At 43.2% G+C, this 24,570-nt stretch overlaps 1 protein-coding gene across 1 annotated transcript; it reads right to left on the bottom strand.

The window, feature by feature from the left end:
- Positions 1-24,189, bottom strand: RBM20 (RNA binding motif protein 20). The gene is made up of 14 exons (XM_032191227.1): positions 24,173-24,189; positions 22,867-24,007; positions 21,102-21,163; positions 20,855-20,946; positions 20,416-20,513; positions 15,941-16,084; positions 14,933-15,064; positions 13,009-13,088; positions 11,479-12,163; positions 9,466-9,564; positions 7,412-8,069; positions 5,126-5,245; positions 4,061-4,182; positions 1-145 (listed from the first exon to the last, which is right to left on the bottom strand). The coding sequence occupies exons 1-14, from the start codon at positions 24,187-24,189 to the stop codon at positions 35-37; spliced, it is 3,561 nt and encodes a 1,186-aa protein (XP_032047118.1). The 3' UTR covers positions 1-34.
- Positions 24,190-24,570: the final 381 nt, after the last annotated feature.

Here is a 24,570-nt window from a genome sequence, read left to right as displayed (position 1 = left end):
ATTCACTCATTATAGCTCTTCCAGTTCATCCACATCATAACTTTTTCTTTGCAAAGTGAGGAACAATTCCAGTGTCATCCTGAAGCAGATGGCTGCCTTCTTCCTTCATTTTCAGGCTCTCTTCTGCAAGCTGTGATAGATATTTCTGCAATCAGATCAGAAACAAAGCATCTTTACCAAAACTGAAAATATCCAACACAGGATGCTTTACTCCTTTTCATAGCTCCTACACTCTCCTGGCATCTCACAAAGAAAGAAAACACATGGAAGCCCCTTTTTGGTGAAAATTCAAGCCAGGAAAAATAGCTGTGCCAGGCAAACTACCTTAATGAGAGATACTGTACTGCACGGAGAGCCTCAAAAGTTGTGTGATTTACCTTGTGCCACAAGGGGAATTGGTGAAAGAGCCAGGAGGACCCCAGTTTCCCATCACAAGTGAAACCTCACATTTTCTCCTTACAAGCAAACTTGCTGCTCCTGTATGCTATAGTGCAGGAACTAATTTCACTGAGTCGACAAAAGTATTCTGGTGTAAGGCTGTTGTGTCAGAAAGTAGATGTGGTTTCTGAGTCATAAGTAAAAGCATATATATTACATTTTTAGCACATCCAGTTCAGACATAAACCTCATACACAAGAACATTTATATTAAGGGATGAATCAAATCAATAACAATTAACAAAATTTAGCAGTCTGGCTAGAATATTTACATTTATTGTATTGCTCTAAGACAAAGCATTTCACTATTAAATAAAGACAAGGCCAGTGAGGCCTCCAACCTTCGGGAAGTGCTCTTAGTGGAGGTGCACACAAAATGGAAAATGACCTGATGTAGGAATGAAAATGGTACTCAACAGACCTAGAAATAGATGGAAAGAAGCTTCTTCATTAGCAACTAGTTTAGACAGACACCTGCATAATAATGTACAGATGGTCTTATTACAGCTAGCACATGCAAGAATATCTGCCCTGTACATTTTTATGAACATAAAGCTCTCTTTTCTAGCTTATTATTCCTTTGGATTTGTCTCAAAAAGATGATGTCATGTCACTGCAAAACCTTATCTAGTTGCAAGATTCCTCCAGAGTAAAGTTAACACTTGGTTACCCATGGGGAAGAGGTGGAATGGGAAATGGGTATAAAGAAACTAGGGGCTGTGTTAAGACTGCCAGGCTGTCTCACATAAACACAAGATTTGGATTTAAAAAACACATCTGAAAGGGGATCAGTAAAGGCAAAGAGCAGACATACCTGTGACAAAATGATGACTGCACCCCTGTCAACCTGAATAGAGAGATTTGGCAGTGGAAATTTTACAACTCTTAACTGTGGTCCCTGGGTACAAAATTCCATGTGGCAGAAGGCCAGAGTAAACGTTACGGGAGTATACAGAGATATAGGATCCATAAAGATGGGGAGAAGTGATCCGTTCATCATGAGCTGTAATAAATCACTAACGCTTGTCATTGGATCAGATAAGGCACACACTTTTGTTTTTTAATGATTACCCACCAAAATAAGACAGATTTATCCACCACCTTTAGTTGATGCTAATGTCAGCTATCATGACTAACATGAACACCAGTTTTGAAGCTCACAAACCAGACATTCAAATTCATTTATAGGAAAATGAGAGTCAACAAAAAATATTTTTTCTTCTAAATACAAGTTTTGATGAATATCGCAGAAAGCCTGTGGAAAACAGGATAAAATGCTGCACCGAGTTGCCAAAGGTAGCTTACACCAGATGAATCTGACAGCTTTGTGTGGTAGTTGTGGGAGGGAAGGACAAATGGTGGATCTTTTGGACATGGAAACTGTGGTGGATCTGTAAATATAAATACCACCTGGGAAATTATTTATTAAGCTGAAGAGAATGGAAAATTACAAAAAGTCTGCAAGGCTGATGAAGAAACAGTTGGAAGTTTTTCAGTGATTGGTGTTCTTCAAGGGACAACACACTGAGGTGAAGGTGACTATTTTACTCATCACCTAAGCGAGGCTTTTGAAGAAAACTGTTAGACAAACTGTTCAGCTTGGTGTTCAAATCCAAACACTGAGGATACATTCTGGATGTGTCTCCAAATAGATCGTGTGAAAGATGACATGTAGCAAATAACTACAAAAGACTCATAGTCATGAAAGAATTTGGGACAACGTTGCTGGCATTGGACGATGTTATTCCTCAGGTAGGCAAGACAACAGAAAGACAGGGGGCAGCTGCAGTGCCACAGCTTCAGATACAGTCACTGTCCATAGCTCTTATGTTGGTGGATACACTCATTAAATTGCATCATCCTAGAAGACTGATATTTCTTGTAGGGTGCATAAATTAGCAGTACTGCAATTAGAACAGTTCTAGAAATACAGAGCAATTATTTAAAATTTGCTGAGTTTCCACTTGAGAGGGCAAAAGTTGGATGGGTATTTATCAGACACTTACTTCCTTCATTTAATAAGATAAGAGGTACAGCTCTAGAGAACAATATGTTTTCATTACCATGTTTGACAGATTTAATTTTAACAGCTTTTGCGGTCTCTGTGCTTTATCTCAAGTCAGTATTAGATATCGACCACAGTGCTCATGGGAAATGTCTTACAGGAGAGAAAACGTGTGGTGTGTTTGTTTGTTTTTTCATGTTGATTCAGTTTTAATGGACATATTTTCTCTATGACTTTGACAAAATAACTGAAAATGAAAAAAACGCCTCTCCTTCCCATGAGGGTAGTTACCAAGTGCTGAAGTTGCAATCTTTGTTGAAGCATGAGTTTCTTTGGGACAGACTTGCATGGGACACATGGCCTGCACTGGGTGGTGCTACCTTTGGTGAATCCCTCCGGATTTTCTTGTAATAAGCAAAAAAGGACATGCAAACTGGGCACCTGTTCTTCAGGCTTACACTTGGAGGATCCAACATAAGCAAGCATAGCAGCTCTGCAGGCACAGTCTTTGAAAGCCAGAGGCCTTCGTAGGATGACAGCTGAGTGACTTCAGGCAAGTCAAGAAGAAAATTCTCCCAGAGAAATGATTTGACTTTGAGCGTGACTTACAAAAAAACTATTCTCAGAAAAGCTAATGTTAGGGAGAGCTAACATTAGCCAGTTAGGGAGAGATGGGTATTACCTGAAGAGAAGCAGGGCTCCAGGAAGTAAGACAGAAGGAATAGAAAAAGAAGAAGCAGTCTTGTTCTTTCATGTCTTTTGCTGGGAGTGTGAGAATGCCAACAGCATTCTGATAAAAGCATCTCCTGCAGTACATGTACCCTACACAAAGGCATGGACTCAAGGGGATGTGTAATAAGGTCACCTCCTCTAAGGAGTCCTCAGCCCTGGGCAGTTGATGCTCATGCTGTTATGACTGATATTATCAGCCGTGCATCTGAGAAGTGATAAAGGTGGGGGGCTTTTGATTTAATGGCAAGCACCCACAGTCTCTTTGTGCTATTATCAAGTGCTGAAACCACACAGGTGATTACATGCTTCTGCAGATCCTTAGAGAAATTATTCAGCAGTGGTGTTCTGCGTGGCTGAGCCCCTGTGCTGCTCTGCAGCGTAGCAAGGTGATTTCAGCAGGTCACAGGAAATGCCTCGCAGAGCCTGTGCGTCACAGAGTACTGCTTGCTGAAACATGCTGCAGAAATATATGCTCATGCAAAGTAGGAATGGCAACTTTATTAAACAAGTGGCATATTTAGTGCTCCTTGAACTAAGAAATAATAAAGATTGTTGCTCCCAGTGATGCAAATGTCTGGGACCTTCAAGACCAGACAGCTAAAGGTCCGAGTTCTTTCCTGTGCTGGTGACAAGGACCAAATATGGATAAGAAGATAAAATTGTCACCTGGCCCCATTTTATTTATGATCCAGAGGTAGATTGTGGGGATTTGGCAATGAGAAATTAGTGTGCTAACATTTGGAACCACTGAAAAGTTTTGTTTATCTGAACTTCAATTTGTCTGAATTCTAACTACAGCACAAAATCAAATTTTTGGTAGCATAATTATCTTATACACAGTCCACCCCATGAGCTAGTTATTAGCTAGTTTCAAGTGTGTTTTTACCTGAAGATTTTTGTAGTGAACGGTACTTCTGCAGTGATTTGTCTTTGCCGTCTCTTCATTTGTGTAGAAGAGTCCACAGAGCTTGCAGTAAAAGCCGGTCCTAGGCACCACGAATTCCACACCTATTGAGAGATTCTGATTTACATTAAAATGTCAGTTGAAACCCTTCCCTTCCAGCATAAACTTGCTTTCAAAGAAAAAAAATTAAAAAAAAAAAAGGTGCTGCTTCGTTAAGTAACATAGATATGAAGACTGATCCTGGATTCACTTCTCTGATTTACCTAGTTTTGCAATACTGAGCTGCAGTCTAAAATCTTGTGCATTGCAAATGCACTTTGCACTTCTTCTTTCAGAAATATTATACATATGTAAAAATGTACCTTCTCTCACATAATGTTGACTGGAAACTTCACTGTGTAACCTCAAGGGCTGGAATAGCCATAGTAATTATTAGCAGCAACATTCAGAATTGCATTATGCAAATTACTTAAAGATGTACCTCTCCCAGGTGTTTTACTCATGATCAGTGTGTACACAGTAAAGCCAATGTTTTTGTTTAAAGTATAAAAAACACTTTTACAACAAATACTTATAAATTGCTAAGTATTTTTCATACCATATGTCTTAAGAGTTAAACTGTCCAATTCCTGGAGAATTCCCTGGATGATCCTTCTACCCTCAAGAGGTTCTACCAAAGCCTCACCAGCTTCCTTATGAGGCTAAACAGGCTAATTTATGCTTATTCTTGGTTACTGCAGAGATTCCCTGCATCAGTCAGGCTCAGGTTTGAGACAAAGAAGTCCACAGGAACTTATTTCATCAGTGACAGCATTAGCAGCTATTTTTTTAGCCATTCATGTGGAAAGAAATTAGCAATGGTCTGTAATGAAGTCTGTTTCTTTCAACAGTTACCTCTCTGTTGTATGCCCTGTTCCTTCACTCTCCTCACATCTGTTCTGAGAAATAAATATAGCAAGTAGCCTTAAAGTGACATCTTGTTGTAAGCTCTAGGAATTGCAGTGGGTGGCATCTCAGGCCAGCCTCGGCCTGGGCGTCCAAACGTACCCAGGGGAATGCTGAGTTCGGTGAAGACGTCCTCCTGTTCCCAGCCTGGCGGAGAGTGCCTTCTTCTAGGCTCTACTTCGGGGTACTCGAGAGATCTCATTTCCAGGTACCTAGAATTTGCTTAACGAATGAATAAATGTATTGAATGAAAACACTTTATTAGTATGAAAAGACACTTGGTGACTTCTTGGGAACACTTTCTGGATGGAGCTATGAATGAAGCAAAATGGATAAAATGCTTTTCGACTGAAATAGGAGCCTACTCGGTGCATCCCAACAGCTGACACAATCACTCCTATTTCTCTCAGTAGGCCATTTTTCTATTTCTAACTTCATGCTTGTTATTGTTTTTCTTTTCATATTTTAATCTCTAAATAGATCTGTAATATTACACAAGCAATAAGCACAAGGATGGCCAGACTGCAGCTCCGTAACCACCTATGGAATTGCACGGCCAGTGATGGAGCTGCAGGACCTGCCGAGAGCAGCTCTTCCTGGAGCCACTCTTCTCCCATCCTCAGCTCCCCAAGGGATGGTTTCTGCTTTATGGCTTTGGGCCATTTGAAGATTTCAGTTTCTGGCCAGGGAGGGGATGATTGGTCCCTGCTGATCAGCCTAAATGGACACAGGCAGGAGATGAAAGCATGGAAAACAGTGGGTTGATTTTTTTTATTTTTTTTTTTCCATAGAGCATCAGAACACTGGTTTGGTTCCTATTCTTCAGTTCTAACATCGAAGAACTGGTTCCCTTACCCTGACATTTCCACTGCATTGCAAATTTTGCCTAGATAAGGGATATATTTTCTCATAAAACAAAGAGATTTTTGCGCAAACCAAACCCTTCCTGCCTTTCAAGTCTGTAGTTCAGAGATCTGCAATATCTGGCTATGAAAATGATATTTTCTTCATTGTTTTAAAGACATCTAATACATGGTTTAAAAGAAAATAATATGAAATCCTGGCTGGTTGATTTTCAGGTTACCTTTAAGACCATCCCAGGGCCTTTGTGGCAACCGAAGTCCCACTGGAGTTGATTTCTGGCCCTGTGAGCTGGCAGCTACATTTGCAGAGAGCCTAGAGCCTTGCACTGCAGATCCCAGATACCAAGTCCTTGGCAGAACCATAAGGCACACAAGTTCCCCTGGAGCTTCCAGGCTCACTGTGGGCAAGTTGGAAGCTGAGATACTGAAAACACCAAAACAACTGTGCTACTGGACCTGGACTGCTGTGAAGTGGGCAGGCAGGGGAGCCAACCTCACAAACCCCAGTCGCAGGGAGTTCATGTGGCAGCATTATCTCTGAATACACACAGCCTGGAAAGCTGTCTTTGGGACAGACAGGTAAGTATTGAAAACTGAGCAAGTTTCAGATCTGTCCTGGAGGAAGAAGTTAGTTCAAGATCAGACATTCACATTAAAGGTTCCAGCATTTTCTGCTAGAAAATGACACTCACAAAGCTTCCTGCAACTTCTGTTCACCTGCCCTTCTCCACCACATGAGCTCCAGCAGCAACCAAAAAAGAGCATTCCTGGCCTGCACGGTCTCTGCTTTCCACTTCCACTCATTATGCACAACCCAACCGCTCAAGTTTCATTTGAAAGTGTGACAAGGAACTGAACTCAATTTCAGACACTCGGGATCTCTTTTTTCCCTGACAGTAAAATATTAATGGACAGCTACGATTACATTTATTGGCTCTATCTCACAGCAGTCCTCTCAGATATATTAAAGGCAGCATGCATTAGATAACAGGAGATGATAAGGCAAGTCCTGACAAAAGGCATGCAGGGACTGAGAAGTAACAATTTACGGATAATTTCCATGTTACTAATGCCACCGTACAGTGTGTAAGAATACCCACCTTGTCCAGCAGCCAGCTAGACACTACAGATACTTTTCTGTTGACCTTCAGAGACTGTCACTCATTTCATTGACAATTCAAAATAAATTTAGCAGGGCACTGAAAGGGTTCAGCTAAACTCATGTGAACCTTGACATGACAATTATAGCAGCTTATGCCTTTCAGAAAGCTTGCAAGCTGCTTATCATATTTCCTTTACACTATTCAGCTAAGAGCCTCTAATGGTTTAGCTTGGCGAAAGGCACTGGAGTTCTTTTACTGAGCTGCTCCAAGGACAAGTCTTGATGCTATTAGCAACATTTACTCTTGTTAGCAATAAATTTCAGTCTACTGTCAGAGAAAACATGCAAAGCTCTCTGCAGGCTGAAAAGGGAAAAAAAAAAAAAAAAAAAAGAAAAAAGAAACAGTAAAGAAACGGTAGTTACCCTCTGGACACTCTTGGCTTCCATGTCTTGTTTCTTCACTAGCATTTTTAACAAGCATTTCCATAACTTCTCTGCTCTCAGCTCCTTGTGATTCCATCTGTTTGTAATCATCTATAAATGTATCCGGGACATGGAGACCCTCTTCTTTCAGCTGAACAGAAGGTATATGGTGATCTTCAGGCTCTAAGTGAGTGTCAGAGGTTTTATCATTTTTTTCTTCCTTCTGCTGCTGATCCTTAGCAGGTTGGTCTTCTTGTGACTCCTCTGGCTTCTGCTCAGGGTCTAGATTTAGGCTTGATGCTTCAGTTACAGCATCATCATTGTCATCCTCCTCCTCTTCATCCTGACAGACGCTAGAAGCTACACTACCCTTTGCTGATCTGAAGTTTGTTTCTAAAGCTTTATGGGCAAATTTGTCTTCACTCCTGGTTACGTGGCCATGATCATTTTTCAGTTCTAACATGGTTGTCATACAGGGACACATTTCTGAAGCAGCTTTACTTTTTTGATCAACTGGTACGATTTCTTCAAGCTCAGTTATATCAGGCTCCATAATTAAATCATCTTCTCCCACTTCATCTACTGTCACTAATTCCTCCATGTTAGCAGGATACCAGGTCTCGCCTTCTATCTCACTTCCACTCTCCCAGTCTTGGTCCTATCATAAAGATGTAAAAAATTTGAGAGATCAGTGATTACAAATCAACACTGATAAACTCTGGGCTTTGAACTTCAGTAACAAGGAAAAGCTTTGCTCTGACCATGTCTAGCCCATTTTGAGTTTTAGTTTCAATGAATGGCATGCCTTGATGCTATGATTTTAAACGTTATGCACAAAAGCAAGTAATATTTTTATAATAATCATATAAACTTCATTTTTGGAAGATCCTGTAACTGCCTTCGGCATTGAAGTCTCCACTCCTTGCTGTTCTGTAAGCAGCAGGACAAGGCACAACATGTCATACTTTATTATGTGACTGACTGCTGTGGGATCCCCAAGGAAACTAACCTCGCCCTTTCTCTACCTCTGTCCCAGGGCAGCCAGAAATAAGCACTGCAGTGAGAATATACTGAACCCTACTCTAGCCACTGTGGCTTTGACTTTGCTAGATTAGGTCCTTTAAAATTCCTACAGTGACTGAGAAAACATGTCTATGTTTTGTAGTCATTTCCTTCCACCAGCAAGAGCCTCTGCCAGGGACTGTGTTGACAGAGGTTGGCTTCGACTTTGAGAAAAATCAGTTTTACTGTTATATTCCAATGTTTATAATTTGAAGTACCTCATATATGCAGTTATAGACATTTAGGATGTTCAGAATTATAACGTTTTTGTTCTTTTCAACACATACTTGGTGTGGTTTAGATTTCAGCTCTCAGAATCATCGTGAGCACATAATCTATTAATAATCTGTATTCTCCTCCTGTTTGGTCATTCCCACACTTCCCCTCCTAGAATCCTAAAACAGCAAGAAAACTCTGGGAGTTGACACTGTTCTTGCCAGGAGATCAGTTTTCTGCAGCAACAGATATCAATAGCTTCCATATCTGACCATCAACCCATGACCCTACAGATATGACGCTGGAGGAATTCCAAGGACATTGCTGTCTCCGACTGCGATGCTGCAGTAGGGGTGCTGTTAAGACACTATTTAATTAAAAAACAGAAATAATCAAAGAGGCTACTATCCCTAATCCATCTAAGGCCAATGCTCTGAAAAGTTTTCATCATTAGTTCCCTCCTTCTCCACTGACTGACTGCATCTCCTATTTTTGGGCACAGTTCACAAAGTTACATGGTTCACTTGGGCATACATTACAGCTGTCAGTGCCAAGGGCTATGCATGTGAAGCAATGTACATGGGCAAAGAGCAACTAAAAAAAGAGTTCTGGAGACTTCAGGAAAAGGTCAAGATAAGGCAAAGTAATTTAGACACCCATTCTACAGCCCCTCTACACGCCCTTCCATGGGACTTTTAATATTTCAGTTGAACATGCTACCACACCTGGATTTTCACTTATTTTATCATGGAAGCTGTCACCAACACGTCACCAACCTTCTCTTTTCTTGCGTTTTCCAGAATCTCTCCAGATTCTCTTCTTTGTTTATTAGCTGAAGGTGAGCTCTTCTCTGCATTTTGCTCCTCTTTTCCAAGCTAAAATAAATACAACATATACACATAAAGCAATACACAGTGGTGCTCTATTATGTTTCTATTTTGGCTTTGGGGAAGCAAAGTCACCCACAAGGTCACATTCTTTATTTCTAAAGTTAATGCAAGTCAACTGGACTGTGGGAAAAGACCCAAGAATTTGATTCCATTTGCAAAGCTGCACAAATAAGAATTATGAAAAAAGAAATTGAAACAAAATTAGAGATATGTAATTTATATCATAGAGTTAGCAAGAAGACAGGTTGGGGAGAATGTGAATTCATTAAAATTTCCAGTCTCTCCCCCGTTCTCTACTCACATCTGTTATGTTGAGTCAGACATGGTAAGGAGAGCAGCAGTGTTAAAACCCTGCAAAAGACCTCAACTGTTTTGTTTATTGATGCAGGATCAGTCAAGAGTGTGACTGTTTGCACTGTTCACGCTTTGGAAGAACAAAACCACAGTGTTACCTGGCAATTAGTCAAAGAGGGGTGGAGAAAAAGTATGAGCTCAAGAGCATTCAAACCTATTTCTTCCTTTTAAAACACATTATTAGCAGCAGTCCCCGGAGAAATGTGCCTTTTACAAAGCCAGTTTAAAAATGAACAGAAAAATATGCAGAGGGGTGTGCAGCACTGATGATTCAGGAAGCTGCCTGACATTTCCGTAAGTGAAAGAAGTCTCGCAAGGAACCATCCATCACAGCGAAATGTCGGCCCCAGGAGAAAGATGACAAAAGGTGGTTACAGAGGCACATATCTATGGCATGAGCTAGCGCTGCTGACTCTCACAGAGACTCGCTGAGTTACAAGATCTAGGCATCTCCACCAACCTTGCCCCCACACAAGAAGAACAAATGCAAGGTCAACTAAAAACAGCCAGGGACAGCCCTGGCAGCGCAGTCACTAGCCAGAGATGGACCCCTGGTCAGCAAAGCAGCTCCGCAACCTCCTGTGCCAGCATCCCCGTGGGCGGATGGAGGCCGGGTATCACCAGGGGGCTGGGGGAGGCAGGGTGGCCGAGAGCCAGAAATAAGATCCCTGCAGGGAGGGGATACGAGCATGGGTTGTTCTGAGATGAGCGAGGCATCCCAATCTGTTCCCTCTCTATCCTTTTCCAGTTGAGAATCAAACCCACAAACACTGCCACTTTCACCGACCAGCAGCATTTCTCCAGCAATCCCATAGCCTTACAGGTGAGCTGGTCCAGTGGTTCTGCCACGGGAAGAGATTCCTGCCAGCACATTAAAGGGAGCGGTGTGAATTATCCCTGCCACAGCTGAGGGCAGGAGTGCAGGTTTAACAGACACCAATTGTTTTACTGAGCTGACCAAAGGAAAATAAATGCTCCTCATAAAAAGTTCATTCCCTGTTTTTGCAGTATAGTAACTTACAGCTATGGCAGCATAGCAACATATATTGTGCATCCCTGTAACATACTACTTAATTCCCAGATAACTTGATCCACATCACACACAGCAGGAAGGAGGTAATGATGCTGAAAGAGCAGCTGGGGTAGGGCAGAGAGGGCAAGTCAGAGGTTTGGAAAAGAGAACAGTAGGCCAATGGCCCCTGCATATGCAACCTGCATGCAAACAGCAGATATTCCTTTGGTTTAGTTTTAGTTGCCTTTGACTCTTCCCCCAACTAGTTACCCAGAGGTTCTGGGTGTGACAGCGAAAGATGACGTCCAGGTGTTTAACACTGAAATGGCATAATAGATTTGCACAAATCTGGCCAAAAACATGGATGAGGTGACCTCTCAAGATCTCTTCTAGAGCTATATTCCCTAATCGTATCATGGCAAAACACTTCATATCACCAGCACCACACCCAAAACAAATGACCTAAAATACTACAGAAAATACATCACCTCATCATTTACCTTCTTCTTACATCAGTTTGGGATTCTATTTACCTTATTCTCCACAGGTTTGGTTTCCTTCAAGTCGCTGCCTTCAGCAGCAGCATCTTCTTCTTGGTCTTTTTCTGCTTTCTTCACTTTATTCTTCTCACTTTGTTTCTGCCTGGAGCCCTCAGAGGCTTTGCTGTGCTTCTGTTCGGCCATCTCCTCCCTAGTAGCGTCCTCACTGTAAGAATGCCTCCGTTCCCTTAGCTTTGCCTCTTCCTTTCTCTTGGATCTGCCAGGCAGCTCCTGCAGCTGCCTCTGAAACTTGTCAGATTTTGACTTAGAGGCTTTTCGGTAATAGTCATCTTCCCTACTCTTGTAGCCAGATATAAGGTGAAGGGAGCCAGGAGAACCACTCCTTAAATATTTTTCTCTGTGCCCTCTGCCTCCTTCAATCCGTTCATCCAAATCAAACTTGTCCAGCTGTCGGGAATAATGTTTCCTCTCGTGTACCCACGTGTCAGTCCTATCCCTCTTCTCATCCCCATTCTCTCGCCATTCTCTGCTGTCTCTTTCCTCGTCCCGTCGGGAATACGGGGACTGATCCCACGACTCTCTTCCATTTCCCCAGTCGGTCCTGCTGGTCCCCATCGGGCTGTGGGGTGAACTGCAGGAAGTAAAGCTGGGAGTGTGGGATCGGGGTGACAAGGAACGGCTTATGGGGCTGCGAGAGCGGGGCCTCTCCGTGCCATACCTGCTGCAGAAGGAAAAGGCAGCTGTAACTGGCTGGCCCACCGTGGCCCACTGCAAACACACGGGGACTACCCCGGTGCCTGTGTGCCTGAGACCTCAGGTCTGTCGCAGACATGCCCTGCACAGCTGCAGACACAGCAAACAGGAGAAAAGGCAGTGCCATATCCACAGAGTTGAAACAAGTCCCCACAGATCTGCCAAAAATACGTTCATTCATTCTTTAAAATGTCTCATAGGGGTTTTTATGCTAAAAGCCTATAATAAGTTAACACCCTTACAATGACCCTAGTGTTAGCATCCCTAGTATTCACTCCTTTTGGGCATCTCTGAGACAAAAATGAAAATGATCACCTGTTTAAAATAGGTGTTTTAAGACTGTGAGTCCTTTCCATTTTTCCCTCTTCCCCCCCCCCCGCCCTCCCTCCCTCCTCTGGAAGGTCAAGAAAAGTACTAATGAAGCCAGTCAGATCAGGAATATACCAAAATAAACTTCCTTCTCTCTCCAGGTCTCACAGCAACCCCAGCCTTTATGCTTTTCACTCAAGGGTGAGGAGAGGGGAATGGCTTCATTTGTATGTTCTTTGCATGCCAAGCCTATTTTCTGAGTCATTATCATCAGTAGTAATGAGTTAATTTATTTTCCTAACAGTCTGTTTCAATCTGATCTCATTACATAGGTTCTGCACCTACTATAGTACCCACTTCTCTTTTCACAGTGATTTGAAATGACACCTGAAATAGGAAAGCAAATGAGAGAAGAGGGGCAAGCACACACACTATGCTTATTCTACCTGTTGGTTTTCAGACTTATCCAGGTCCCAGTTCCAAACTCTACAGAAACTTTACCTGTCTGCCTCACGCAGCAGGTCTCTTTCCCTCTGTGAGTGGATGTCCTGGATGATAGCAGCCACGTTCTTCCCTGGTTTCTAAGTAAGACAAAGACACTGTTTAGCACGCTGCACTGCTCTCCAAGCTATTATACGCGATTTGTCCTTTCAGAAACGGCACCCATGCATCATTCCATTTTACCACTAATGAGAAATACTTGTTCAGTGGTCTGGTTACAGTCTTTTCTGCAACTGGTATCTCAACAGCATGATCAAAGCAGGCAAATGATACAAATGGAAAATTTGCTCCATTATGTTGTAGCGCTGTCTCCTCATACTTGGCTTCTGCAAAGTCGGCTTTGAAAACTACCTTGTACTTCCCTGGTACACATTTGCTGTGGAGTATTTTCTAGAAGTGGATGTAAGATGAAACAAACCAGGCAGCTTTTCTAACAGCTGAACTAAATAGATGCATCAGCCTGTCCCTGCCCTCCTAGGAATGACCTGCCATTCTGGAGGATGGCTCTGAAAGACGAGGTTTAGATGCAAGAGCTTCAGAAAAGCTAAGTGCAAGAAAAATGTGTGCAGGAAGTGCTGATTACTTGAGGTTCAAGTAATCTTCTACAAAAGGTGCACTACTCCAGGCTGGAGTGCGTGCAATTCATCAAACACTTGGAGCATGCACAGCTGAGCACCATAATCATGCAGGAACTCAGAGCAGTTCGTAGTGGCAAACAGCTCATGCATATTCCCCCTTTCCTGATGCTGTACTTTTGTTCGTCTCTTTGTTTTTAACAAAGAGAAAGGGCATTTGTTCATGCAGGGAAAAATAATTCCATAACCTGAGAAATTGCCACTGGAACTGATGAAAATCTTCCTGAAGTCTAGGCAAAGTCCTACACCTTTGTGGGTAAGCCCAGTTCAGCCTCTATGTGTAGCTGTGCAGCCCCCACCACCTCACTTCTTGATGCCTCACAATACCACAGCAAGAAAGAGCACCCTGATTTACGGGCTTCTGACAACTCGTTCAAGCCTCCTTTATCTATTAAACACATGCAGGATAGAAACTTTTCCAAAGGTCAAACCAGATCATCTGAGTTACTCCTTTTCCCTTAATGCTCATAGAAGGCCTCAACTTGGAACACTGCACTTATTTTATAAAATAACTTAGTGCTGTGTTGGATAATATAATATAAAGCTTTTCAGCTTTGCACCATTGGTTCCAGTCCAAGTCTTCACGATTTATTTTTTTTTCCCTTAACATTACAGCAGAACATAAGTTCCTGCCACTACGCTCTCAAGAGTACAGATTTTTGGAGATCCCTCAGGTGTCCACATCAAAAGCATCACACTCTGCAAAAAGTACAAGGACCAAATACTGCTCTGCTCTATGTAAATAATAATAATAGCAACATAAGTGACAATAGATCATATTTCTAAGTGAGGTCTTTCTCAAGAAAGAAAGAAAAACTAATCAGCGTGATGTTTATCCCTGCCATTGTGGCTCAGAATAGAGACTGCATTACGGCTCAAGCAGGCAACCAGGGAAAAGCACTGCCTCAGGCTTAATGCCTGTGTAAAAGGATGGCACCCCTTATTTTTGCTGAGATGTGGTATCTTACACAGGGCTGTGCTTTAGACCTTTGTTAATTCAAGCACTGTAGGGAAGCCTGCTCAGAAGGAAGCTTGGAAGGGATTTTTGAAATAATGGTATGATAAAACAATAGAAAATTGGATCTTTCCAAGGAATTACAATTTAGAACAACAGCAAACAGCTAAGTATAAACAATCTTTAACATACATTCATTAATTTATCTTTCTTTATTTTGTTTTCCATAATATTAAAATGTTAACTAAAATCAGCAATCAGCAAAGGTTTTTTGATGTATTCTCATGAACATGCTATGGAAACTCGGGAAATCTGATTGGGAATCTGATCTTACCTTCAGCTGCAATTCCTTGTATCTTTTAGACATCCTAATAAGTAACTTGTCATCATTTATCATAGCAGGTTTTTCTTTGTAGTACTGCACCATGGCTTGTGCTGCTTCACTGTAAGCCATTTCCAGAAAGGCCTAGCACAAACGGGGAGAGCTTTAAAATCTACTACAGAATTAAAAAAACAAAGTATAAGACAGAAAAGGCAGCACAATCATTTTCATTTGGATTCTTTTCATGCAAAATATCCTGATAGTACAGAAGTGGATAGCTCTCCAGCCCTGCAGCTGAAATAGCAATACTCAGGCCATTCGTTGTTCAGCCTCTTTTAACTAAAAATGACAGCTTCAACACAGCTATGAAAGCGGATAGGCAACTTTAAAAGCCACTTAAAAGAACAAGTGACTTGAACCCAATCTTTCTTGATATGTGAAAAAAAAAATCCAACATCTTTTCCCCACTTTCTCACTGGTGCTTCTTCAGCTGCTGACAGGATGCAGGACTGCAATGCTGCAGCAGGCACCGCTCCTGAGACTGCCAGCTCTGCCTTGCAAAGTGCAAGGGAGCTAGGCAAGAGCAGAACATCACAGCATGACCAGACAAAACAAAGTCAAAAAATATATTTATTGTTTAGGAAAGAAGGGCAACGTTATCTAGCACTTCTACTTGCATGAAAATTGCAGTTGATGTGACTTTGATCTAACTGGCCAAGGATACTCCCAGCTGTGCACTGACCGCATTTTGAAATGTTACCATCCCACACACTGCTCACTGGTGTGGTTTCCACGTCCATCTGCACTGTCTGCTATAGTTATGTGAGAGAATACGTCTCAATCTTCCAAGTCTACCACTGGAGTCTAAAAACACCTCAAAAACAGAGCTCTACTGCAATACAGAGCAGATTAAAAGGGAGAGAGGTGTTGGTGCCCAGTAAGGGAACAGCCTCCCCTTAGCATGTCAGTACATTTTTGTGTCCATTTACATCACTGCTGGTGACTCCACATGCACAGTACCTGATTAGTGGATTTCATGAGGATATAGTTGGTGACCTTCCCAAATGGAAGGCCCAGGTTAATGACATCATTCTCTGTGCAGCTTCCCTCGGGGAGGTTGCAGATGTGAACAACTCGACCCAATGGAGATTTTCTCTGGGGAAACTGGAAAAAAACCCAACTCAAAACCATGTTTTTATCTTAGATATGCCAGCTACTAGATAAGACCTTACATTTCTGCAAAAAACCAAAATGTTCTGTTCTGTGTAGCTGTTATAAAAGACAAATATTCTTATTTAAAGACGTTAAAGACATTCCCTTCCCATTCATATTTTTAACTGAAGCGTGACTTGCAATGGAGTCCCCATCTCTGGATATGACAAAGTCCACAGAAGATTACTAGAAGAGATGCTCTTCCAGTAGAAAGAACTCTCCTCTAGAGAGAGTTCAAACAAGAATTAGTGCTATTGCTGCAGAAGGTAAGTTACCACCTCAAACCTCACAGAGCCAGCGACTTTATGTCCCTGGAACGTCACAGCAGAGAGCCAGGCTACACGCACAGGACCCTGGACTTTACCCAGCACCAGTGAGAGTCTGGAGCCCCCTCCAAAGATAGAGATAGAGGCGGTTGTCTGCCACATGGAGGTCTCAGACCCTCCAAAAAGCTCCCTGAGAGCCTGATACCTGTCTGGTTCACCACCACAACCCTCATGGCTCTTCTGCCAAGTCACGTAGCCTTCCTTTGTCCTGCAGCTTTCTGTGCCACTGATGGCTCAGTGCCTTCCCCACACAAATACATTGTTGCTGAGTAAAAGGCCCTTAACAAATAATTTGCCAGCAATGCACAAATAAATAATATTTTCAATGACTCAGTGAACACCTGTTGTCTGTGGTGCCTACAGATTAAAACAGATGCTCACTGCAGTCCCTGCTGGATTGACAGATATTAGAAATCAGTTTAGGTGACTGCAGAGGAGTTCAGGATAGCACGGGCTGAATTCAAACCCTTCTTCTGCCCTTGTGGAACAGATTGAATTGGGGATAAAACCAACCCCGTTCAATTTGCTAGAGGACAAAACAGCTGTATCTCAGGCTGGAAAACCTACTGCTTTCCCTTCCCATTACAATACCACCCAGTAGGAGGGACATTTCTCTTGGGGGCGTGCTGACCACTGGACATGCAGAGAGGCAGAGGTCCCAAATTGGCTGGCACAGGCACACGCTACTGGTGCAGTGTCACTTCCCAAGGGTGGAAGTCTATTTTGGAGTGCTGGGGCAGTTCCCAAAGAGCTGCCCATCTCCCGGACATGGAAAGCAGGGTCTATGCTCCGTGTGCAAGCAGACATCAGTGTATACTGAGAGAGAAACATAATTTACCCCAGTTAATGATATGCAAACATTGCTCACACAGGATTACATCCTCCCAGACTACTTCCCTGTTTATAACTTCTGCTGTTAGGGTTTTATTGAAGAAGTAACTCTACCTTCAGTTAAAATTGTGCCATTCAAGGAAAGATGCAAATCACGTAATCTTGTGGGATCAAGTTCACCAGAGCCATCACAAATGTTTGGCTTGTCAGCAACTTCACAAGTCACAGAGCTAATGTTATCTTATTTACACCTTCATCCCATTACTTTCCCTCCAGGCTCTACCACTTAACCGTTTGTGTATTTTTGCTGCAGTAAGACCCTATATCATGCAGTGGTCTGCTGTTTAGCTGGTATCTCACAGAGACTGCCCAGGTGCATAAGGTAAATCAGAAAAGTGCCACAGTCCAGCTGAAAGGTATTTTCTCTGGCAGAAAAGGAACACAGACCTGACCCTGATAAAGATGGAGCAACTCAATTCCACCTGAATAAAAAAGGAGTGATGGCTGAGTGCATCTGGCAAGGCAGCATACAACATACAACAGGAGAATACAACCTGCACCTAACAGGGGAAAAAAAAAAAAAACAAAAACAAAACCTTCCTGACAGCAAAGGAACACCTCAAGTCACCTGGCACCTCCTGTTTGTTTTGTCAGATCTGTTGAGAGATTGTCTGTTAAGCATATATAGGTCTTGAAAGATTTAGCTGTTCCCTACCTACGTGCCAGGGCCCAGGTTCAGACACGCACTCAGCAGTACATTAAATCAGATGACTGTGAGATGTTACCACCTCCCCCAAATTGGCTTGAATTGAAATGCTACATCATAAATCTGCTACAATTCATGATTAAGAAGTGGTCAGACACTCATACCAGGAGTGGATGGGCTGTACCGGGCAATAACCTTGACAGCTGATTGAAGTTAAATGGGATCCATTCATTAAGTGAGCTGTAAAACACAGCCTGAAAAGGAATACACACCTGCTATATCCACACTCAGGAAGTTAAAGTAGCTGTTGTGCATCAAGCATGGAGTGTAAGACTTTAAGTTAACTTTCTTTGCAGCTGATGTCTACAGAGGATTACTAATGCAGTTGGACAACTACTAAAAAAACAAATTGCTCAACATATAACTGGTTGAATAAATTATTTGATGTGTAACACTGAAAAGCACCTCAGTTTGCCATATTATTTCTCCAATCTAATTTAGTTATTTTTATTACATTATTTTTTTCCCCTGATTTTGGGGTTTCTTACTTTTCAAATTCTTTATCCCTTACTTGAGCTTTTCATGAATCTTTTCTAAAGATAATAAGAAACTGGCAGTCCTGTCCCTCCACTGCTAATGGCTCTGCATGGCTGAGGGAAGACTTGTAGCACTGTATTTGCCTTTTGAAGAGGGATAGAGTTATTTACAGACAGACAGCATGTATCCAGCTCTTCCAGAAATCTGAACACTTTGTTTATGATTACATGCAGGGTCACGTATAATCTCCAACTGCTCAGTTAAATGGCAGCAGCTTAGCTGAAAATGAATACTGCTGTGCAAAGGTGTAGTAAATTATAAATCACCGGAGTTGTGGGGTGAATGACAGCTGGTAAACTCAAACTTAACACCTCTAATATAGCTCCCTGTCTACCTTAGGAGCTTTTGAAGAAAAAGGGGATTTATGGTGCCCAAGAACAGTGAAGTTATTGGTTCTTTCATCTCTCCTAGTACTGCAGGTCATTCAGAAGAAGGACTTCTGCAGGCAGCTTAGATGACAAATAGTGACAGATTCTGAGGAGAAACGATACTGGTATTAGCAGCAATTTCATTTGTTGCGAGGTTGACAGACATGATGAAAAGGAACATTCCTGCACAGCCGCTGCTACTCCACCTCTGACCTTGGAGGCAGGCATCACAAGCAGCTCCACTCTTTGCTGCCTTGCACACATGGTGTCTGCGATGGGCAGCAGCTAAAATCTCTTCCAATAACTCCTGTCACAGCAAAACCCCACAGCAGAAAATTGATTGGATTAAACAAATCTGGGTGATGTTTTTGTAAGCAATGCCTGATGTGAGCTGGAGCGGCACAGGAACACAATTCAGCCTGGCTTTCTGGAGAGTCTGAGACCACATCAGGATATAAACACAAAAGCTAACAAGGTGAAAATTTGAACCCCTGGATTATTGCTGCTATTCGATGAATGACCTAACATTAGTCTTTGATGTTTCCAACTCTAATCATAGCTTTCCTATATATTTTGTGCTTCATTTTATCCCTAACAACTTTGGATTTCCATAATGCATATGATTTGCTTTTCTTGACTTCTTTTAAAACCTTTTTTCTTCTTTTTTTTTTTTTTTTTTTTTTTTTTTATTATCCATTTTAAGAACTACTTCTAATGTTAGTTTTTTGTTTGTTTGTTTTTCTTTCTGGCACTTTTTGCTTATTGGGATGGTAATTCAGTTGCACACTAGAAGAATACAACTGGGAACCTGTGATGAGTGCTGGGGTAACTAATAAACAGAAACCACAGAAGGTTGCACACTGAAGCAAACTGACTGAAATGTTACCAGTGGCAGCAGATATAAATAGTACACTAAAATAAACTGAGAAAAAGCTAGCCCAGTACAATGAATTGAATTGGGATCCCTAGATGGGTAAGTGTTAGCGAAGCTGCAGCCACTGTCTTTGCCACCACTGCTACTGGGGAGAAGGACCCCAGCATGGGAGAGGCAGAGTGATTGCTACAGATAAATATCTGGAGAGGTTTCTCACTGCAATTGATGCATACAGTAAGTAAAAAATAATCCTATTCTTCATTCCTAGCTGAAGATGATTTTCCTGTGTCAAAAAGGTTCAGAATACAGGTGAAAAAACTATGGGATACACACAGAACAGTCCAGTGCCCTCCCCAAATCTGTCTAACATGCAAACAACTTCTAGCACTCTGAAAAGAAAATCTACAGCTGAGTTCTGATTTGATCAAAATCAAAGGCATAAAAGAGCTGCTGGTAAATTTAAACGTAAGTTAAACTCAATGTTCACATAATTGCCTAAACTGACACATTTAAAATTCCAGCAAGTAGAAGTGGCTTCTACAAGAATCTCAGCAAGGAGATCAGTTTGCTTAGATACTCACTCTTACCCCTGATGGAAGAGAAGAAAATGTAGGACCTGGCTGGCCAAAGGATCTTGCTGACGTTGTGATAAAAGATGAGCCGACATTTGGAGGATAATCTAAATAATGGATTACACACATTTCATGAAAATCTTGACTCATATTATCATCTTGACTCAGTAAGAAATGCCCCATTTACATAACAATTCATTTCATAGTTTCTACACCAAATTATACACTGCTTCACATTGTACTGTGAAAACAACTAATTGAACGAAAAATAAATTGACATTTTGAAAGACAATCTTGCCTTTTAAGTCTCTCTGTATACAACATCTAAAAACTATTTTCCTTGGAAACTTGTATCATATGTCATTTGAAATGTCCATTTTTCCCCAAAGACTGACTTCCCTTTTCATTAAAATATATATACATAATTATTGCACATGCAACCATTCACCTTCAATACTAGATGGATTGAAAACTGCTGCATTATTTGGTGATAAATGCAATGTTCCATCTGCTGAACTTAACACACACCGGATACCAGTGCTGGAAAAGAAAAAAACAACTTTAGGAGCATGCATAATGTGCCATAAATATTAAAGCATTATTATTAGACAGTAAATTCCTGGTGTAAAGCCACTGAAGTAAGGGATGCTCTATTAGGAATTGAGTTGGAAGACTGTCTGTGAAATAATACTTACTTATCTGAAAAAGCCATACATTTTTGGATGTGAAGACTTCCCTTAATGTGCTGATCCCAGTCCTATGTTGAAACAAAGAGATGATGAGCATAGGAAAAATCCTGAAACAAATATACAAGAAATTGCTTCTCCATTCCAATTGCCTTATTCTAAAATCAGTGCTGAAACGCTGAAGATCAAAGTGTATGATACTGGATCCAAGTGCACTTCTATCTAATACATTTACCGATTTGTTATTTGTAGGCTAAATTACCTACCAGTTACTTTACACATGGACAGCTTCTCTGTATTCATTTTTAAATCTAGAATGTTTATTTCTATTAAATCAGTCAACTTATTATATCTGAAAAGGCTCTGAGCATTCTCAACTTCTGCAATGTCCATGAAGAGGGTGATTATTCATTTCACTAGATGACCAATACTTGTAAGAGAAGTGCATTTAGTTATTTACACTTTTATGAATGAAATGAGGCAGTTCACCAATGAACAGATCAACTAAAACTCATTGTAATGACATCTACCCACACTTTTTAAATGTTAAAGAAAAAAAGAAATGACCAGCATGCCCTAGATGGGGGATAGTTCACACCACTCCTGTAGCTGCAGTAGCCATAGCAAACCCTCTTGCGAACAGCTGCTCAAAGACTAAAAGAGAAACATGAAAGAGCAAATGCATTCAAATATCCCAAAGCCACAGGGCATGTACATATCAGCTACTATTTCATTTGCTGGCCACTGTTCCTGTTGTAATATTTTTGTCAGGCCACCATCAGCATGAGAACACATGCCTTTGCCATTAGGTGCTGGTCCTGCGATGTGATGGAAAAGGCCACAAGGACTTGTGGGGCTGGGCTCACCAGGCAAAAACAGCCCCAGGCAGAGCCCATGGGCAGCGGTGGGCTACGTACATAACTGTCTCCAGAGCTGACCTATAACGTGATCTAGCACACAGGCTCACTGGACAACCAGGAAGTCTCTGCTCAAGGGTCAGTTTGAGTTGGAGGCTCCTCTGACAGTATAAACATGGCCAAGAAAAGCTGGCTGGGCCCATGACATAAGAACAGGGAGCATGGTCTGTACCCGATATGCTGGGTAGCGTCTTGCTTCCAGGCCAAAGCCACTGGGACAATGGGATCTAAATTTTCCTTAGAGCTACTAAGGGGTGTAGGACATCCCAAAAGAGAAATTAGCAAACTCATTTTATGAAAAAGTGCTATTTAATCAAGTTTCCACACAGGTTTTATTGGGAAGGCTTTGGGATCAGAAACAAAGCGAGAGCCAGAAGAAACTGCAGATGTGCAATTACAGTACTGGGAGGAGAAGAGGAGGGTGAAGGGGGGAAATCAGGTTCAAGCTCCTCCTCCCCTTGAACTGCATCCATCAGAGATGAGCAACAACTTGAGCCTGGATCTGGCATTTCTCACGCCGGGACTATAATCTCCCAGTGACAGAGTGCTGCGCACGCACATGTGCCCGCCCTCACATTTTCACAGTGAAATGCGGAACAAAAACAGACCCTGAAACCCCAGTAATTTTCACAAAACAGATTTACAATGCTCCAAGTCCCAGGCCTATGAAACTCTGTCTGTATTTCTCTCTGGATACCTCCACAGCGAGCGAGGCTGACTTGGCTGACGGACACAGCTACACCTGGAGCTGGACAGGCAGCCAGATAAATCACCAGACAGACACACAGACAGACAGGGCACCCCTTCAAACGCCTTGTGTCCGAGCCATGCCCCTGCATGCAATTAAAACCACTCACCTTCAGATCAAAGATCTTCTTGTCACAGAGGGCGCAGACATGGGGGAAGTGGAGGGGGGCCGCGCCGTGAAAGTCATTCAGCTCGTGGGGCTGCAGCGGCCGCATGGGCAGCTCGGTTGTGCCGGCGCTCAGCTCCTCATTCTGCCTCACCCGGGGGCTGCCGAAGCTCTGCTTGCTATTGTTGAGCCTGCCGAACGCCGGGGCCGCGGCCGCGCTAAACTTTGTGTCAGGTGTCGGTTCTTCGGGGTTGTACAGCTCGTTTCTTATTTCATACGGCTGCTGGCTTGCTGATGGCCACATGCTGTCGCTGGGCAGGAGGTCAGGCTTGTTTTGGCCAGAGAAATTAGGGATATTTTCCCACTGGTTGCTTGTACCAGTGCCATGCAAGATGGGGCCGGGATCTCCCTTTGGATGAGCACTGGTGTGCGGGTCGCTGGGGAAGGACGGCGTCGCCCCAAAGGCCTCCTTCTGGAACCCCGCAGGCGCATCGTGCTTCAGTGGCCCAGCAGTGCTGAAGGGCGCCTCGTAGCGAGCCCCTGCTGCCGAGGGGAAGCCATGCTGGCCAGGAGGATCCCCCTCCGAGGTGTAGGCTTGTGGGGCGGTGACATTTTGCTTGTTGTACTCGTAAAACCCCCCTGCTGCTGCAGCAGCGGCAGCAGAGGGTCCTGCCTTGTTGAGACCCACGACCACGGGCTGCTGGCCGGAGGTGGGAGCCATAACGCCTCCAAAGGGATTCATGACAATGGTGTTGGGGGCCTGAGCCTGCACGGGCCCCAGGCCACCCCCCGGCGTGGCCAAGGCCGGGGTCTGTGCGGGGAAGGCGATGCCACCGGAGGGGAACCTCGCGCTAGCGATGCCGGGCCCTGGCGGAGGGCCCCCGGCCGTGTGTCCCGGTGGGGCGTTCATCACGGAGGGGTGCCTCAGCTGGTTGAAGAGCGGCTGGGACATGGCCACTTTGGAGAGCACCTGGTTGAGGACGGTGGCAGCGGCCGGGTTGTTGGTGACGGCGCTCTGAGCCAACTTCAGCCGCTGCAGCGTGAGCTGCGCCTGGAGCTGGGCCAGCTGCAGGCTGGCCGGCGAGGGGAGCAGGGGGTTCGGGGTGCCGACGGAGAACGGGCTCTTCTCCAGGAGCTTGGCAGCGCTGCAAGGGGTCAGGACGTGGGTTAGCCAAATTCACCCGAAATCAAACTGGTCTTGCCTCCTGCTACAGCCTGCCATGAGGCAAGCAGCCACTTCGAGAGATTTACTCATCTAAACCCAGGAGAGCAAGGTGGTGGCTGGCAATGCAGCTATAACCCGCCTTTACTTAAACCTCTGCTGCATGTCCGTTTCAATCAAAAAGTTATGAGGGAGACAAGTATATCACGGATCTCTCTTGCAAACCCCCGTTTCATCCTTCATTGACCCTCTGGCTCAGACCTTCAGCTCACTTTAAATACCCATGGGATTCACACCCGTAATGCAAACCAGGAGCAGAGGCAACATAAGCTACCCCAGACCATCCCCGAAACTCTGTCTCCTCCCACCCCCCTGCCCTTTTTATACAGTTTTCAACCTCCCAGTAGCCTTTGTGGATTTTTATGGTGTTTTATGCTCAGTAGGACCCAGCACCACCTTTTCCCACAGAGCAGGGGGAAGTGAAGGAAAGGACATCAGATGGTTGCATAAAGCAACCCAGTAAGTACTACACAACTAGCATAGCTG

The sequence above is a fragment of the Aythya fuligula genome, chromosome 7 (genome assembly GCF_009819795.1).
Source record: "Aythya fuligula isolate bAytFul2 chromosome 7, bAytFul2.pri, whole genome shotgun sequence".
Lineage (NCBI taxonomy): Eukaryota > Metazoa > Chordata > Aves > Anseriformes > Anatidae > Aythya > Aythya fuligula.
The sequence above is the reverse complement of the archived record's forward strand: the minus strand, read 5'-3'. Positions and strand labels throughout refer to the sequence as shown.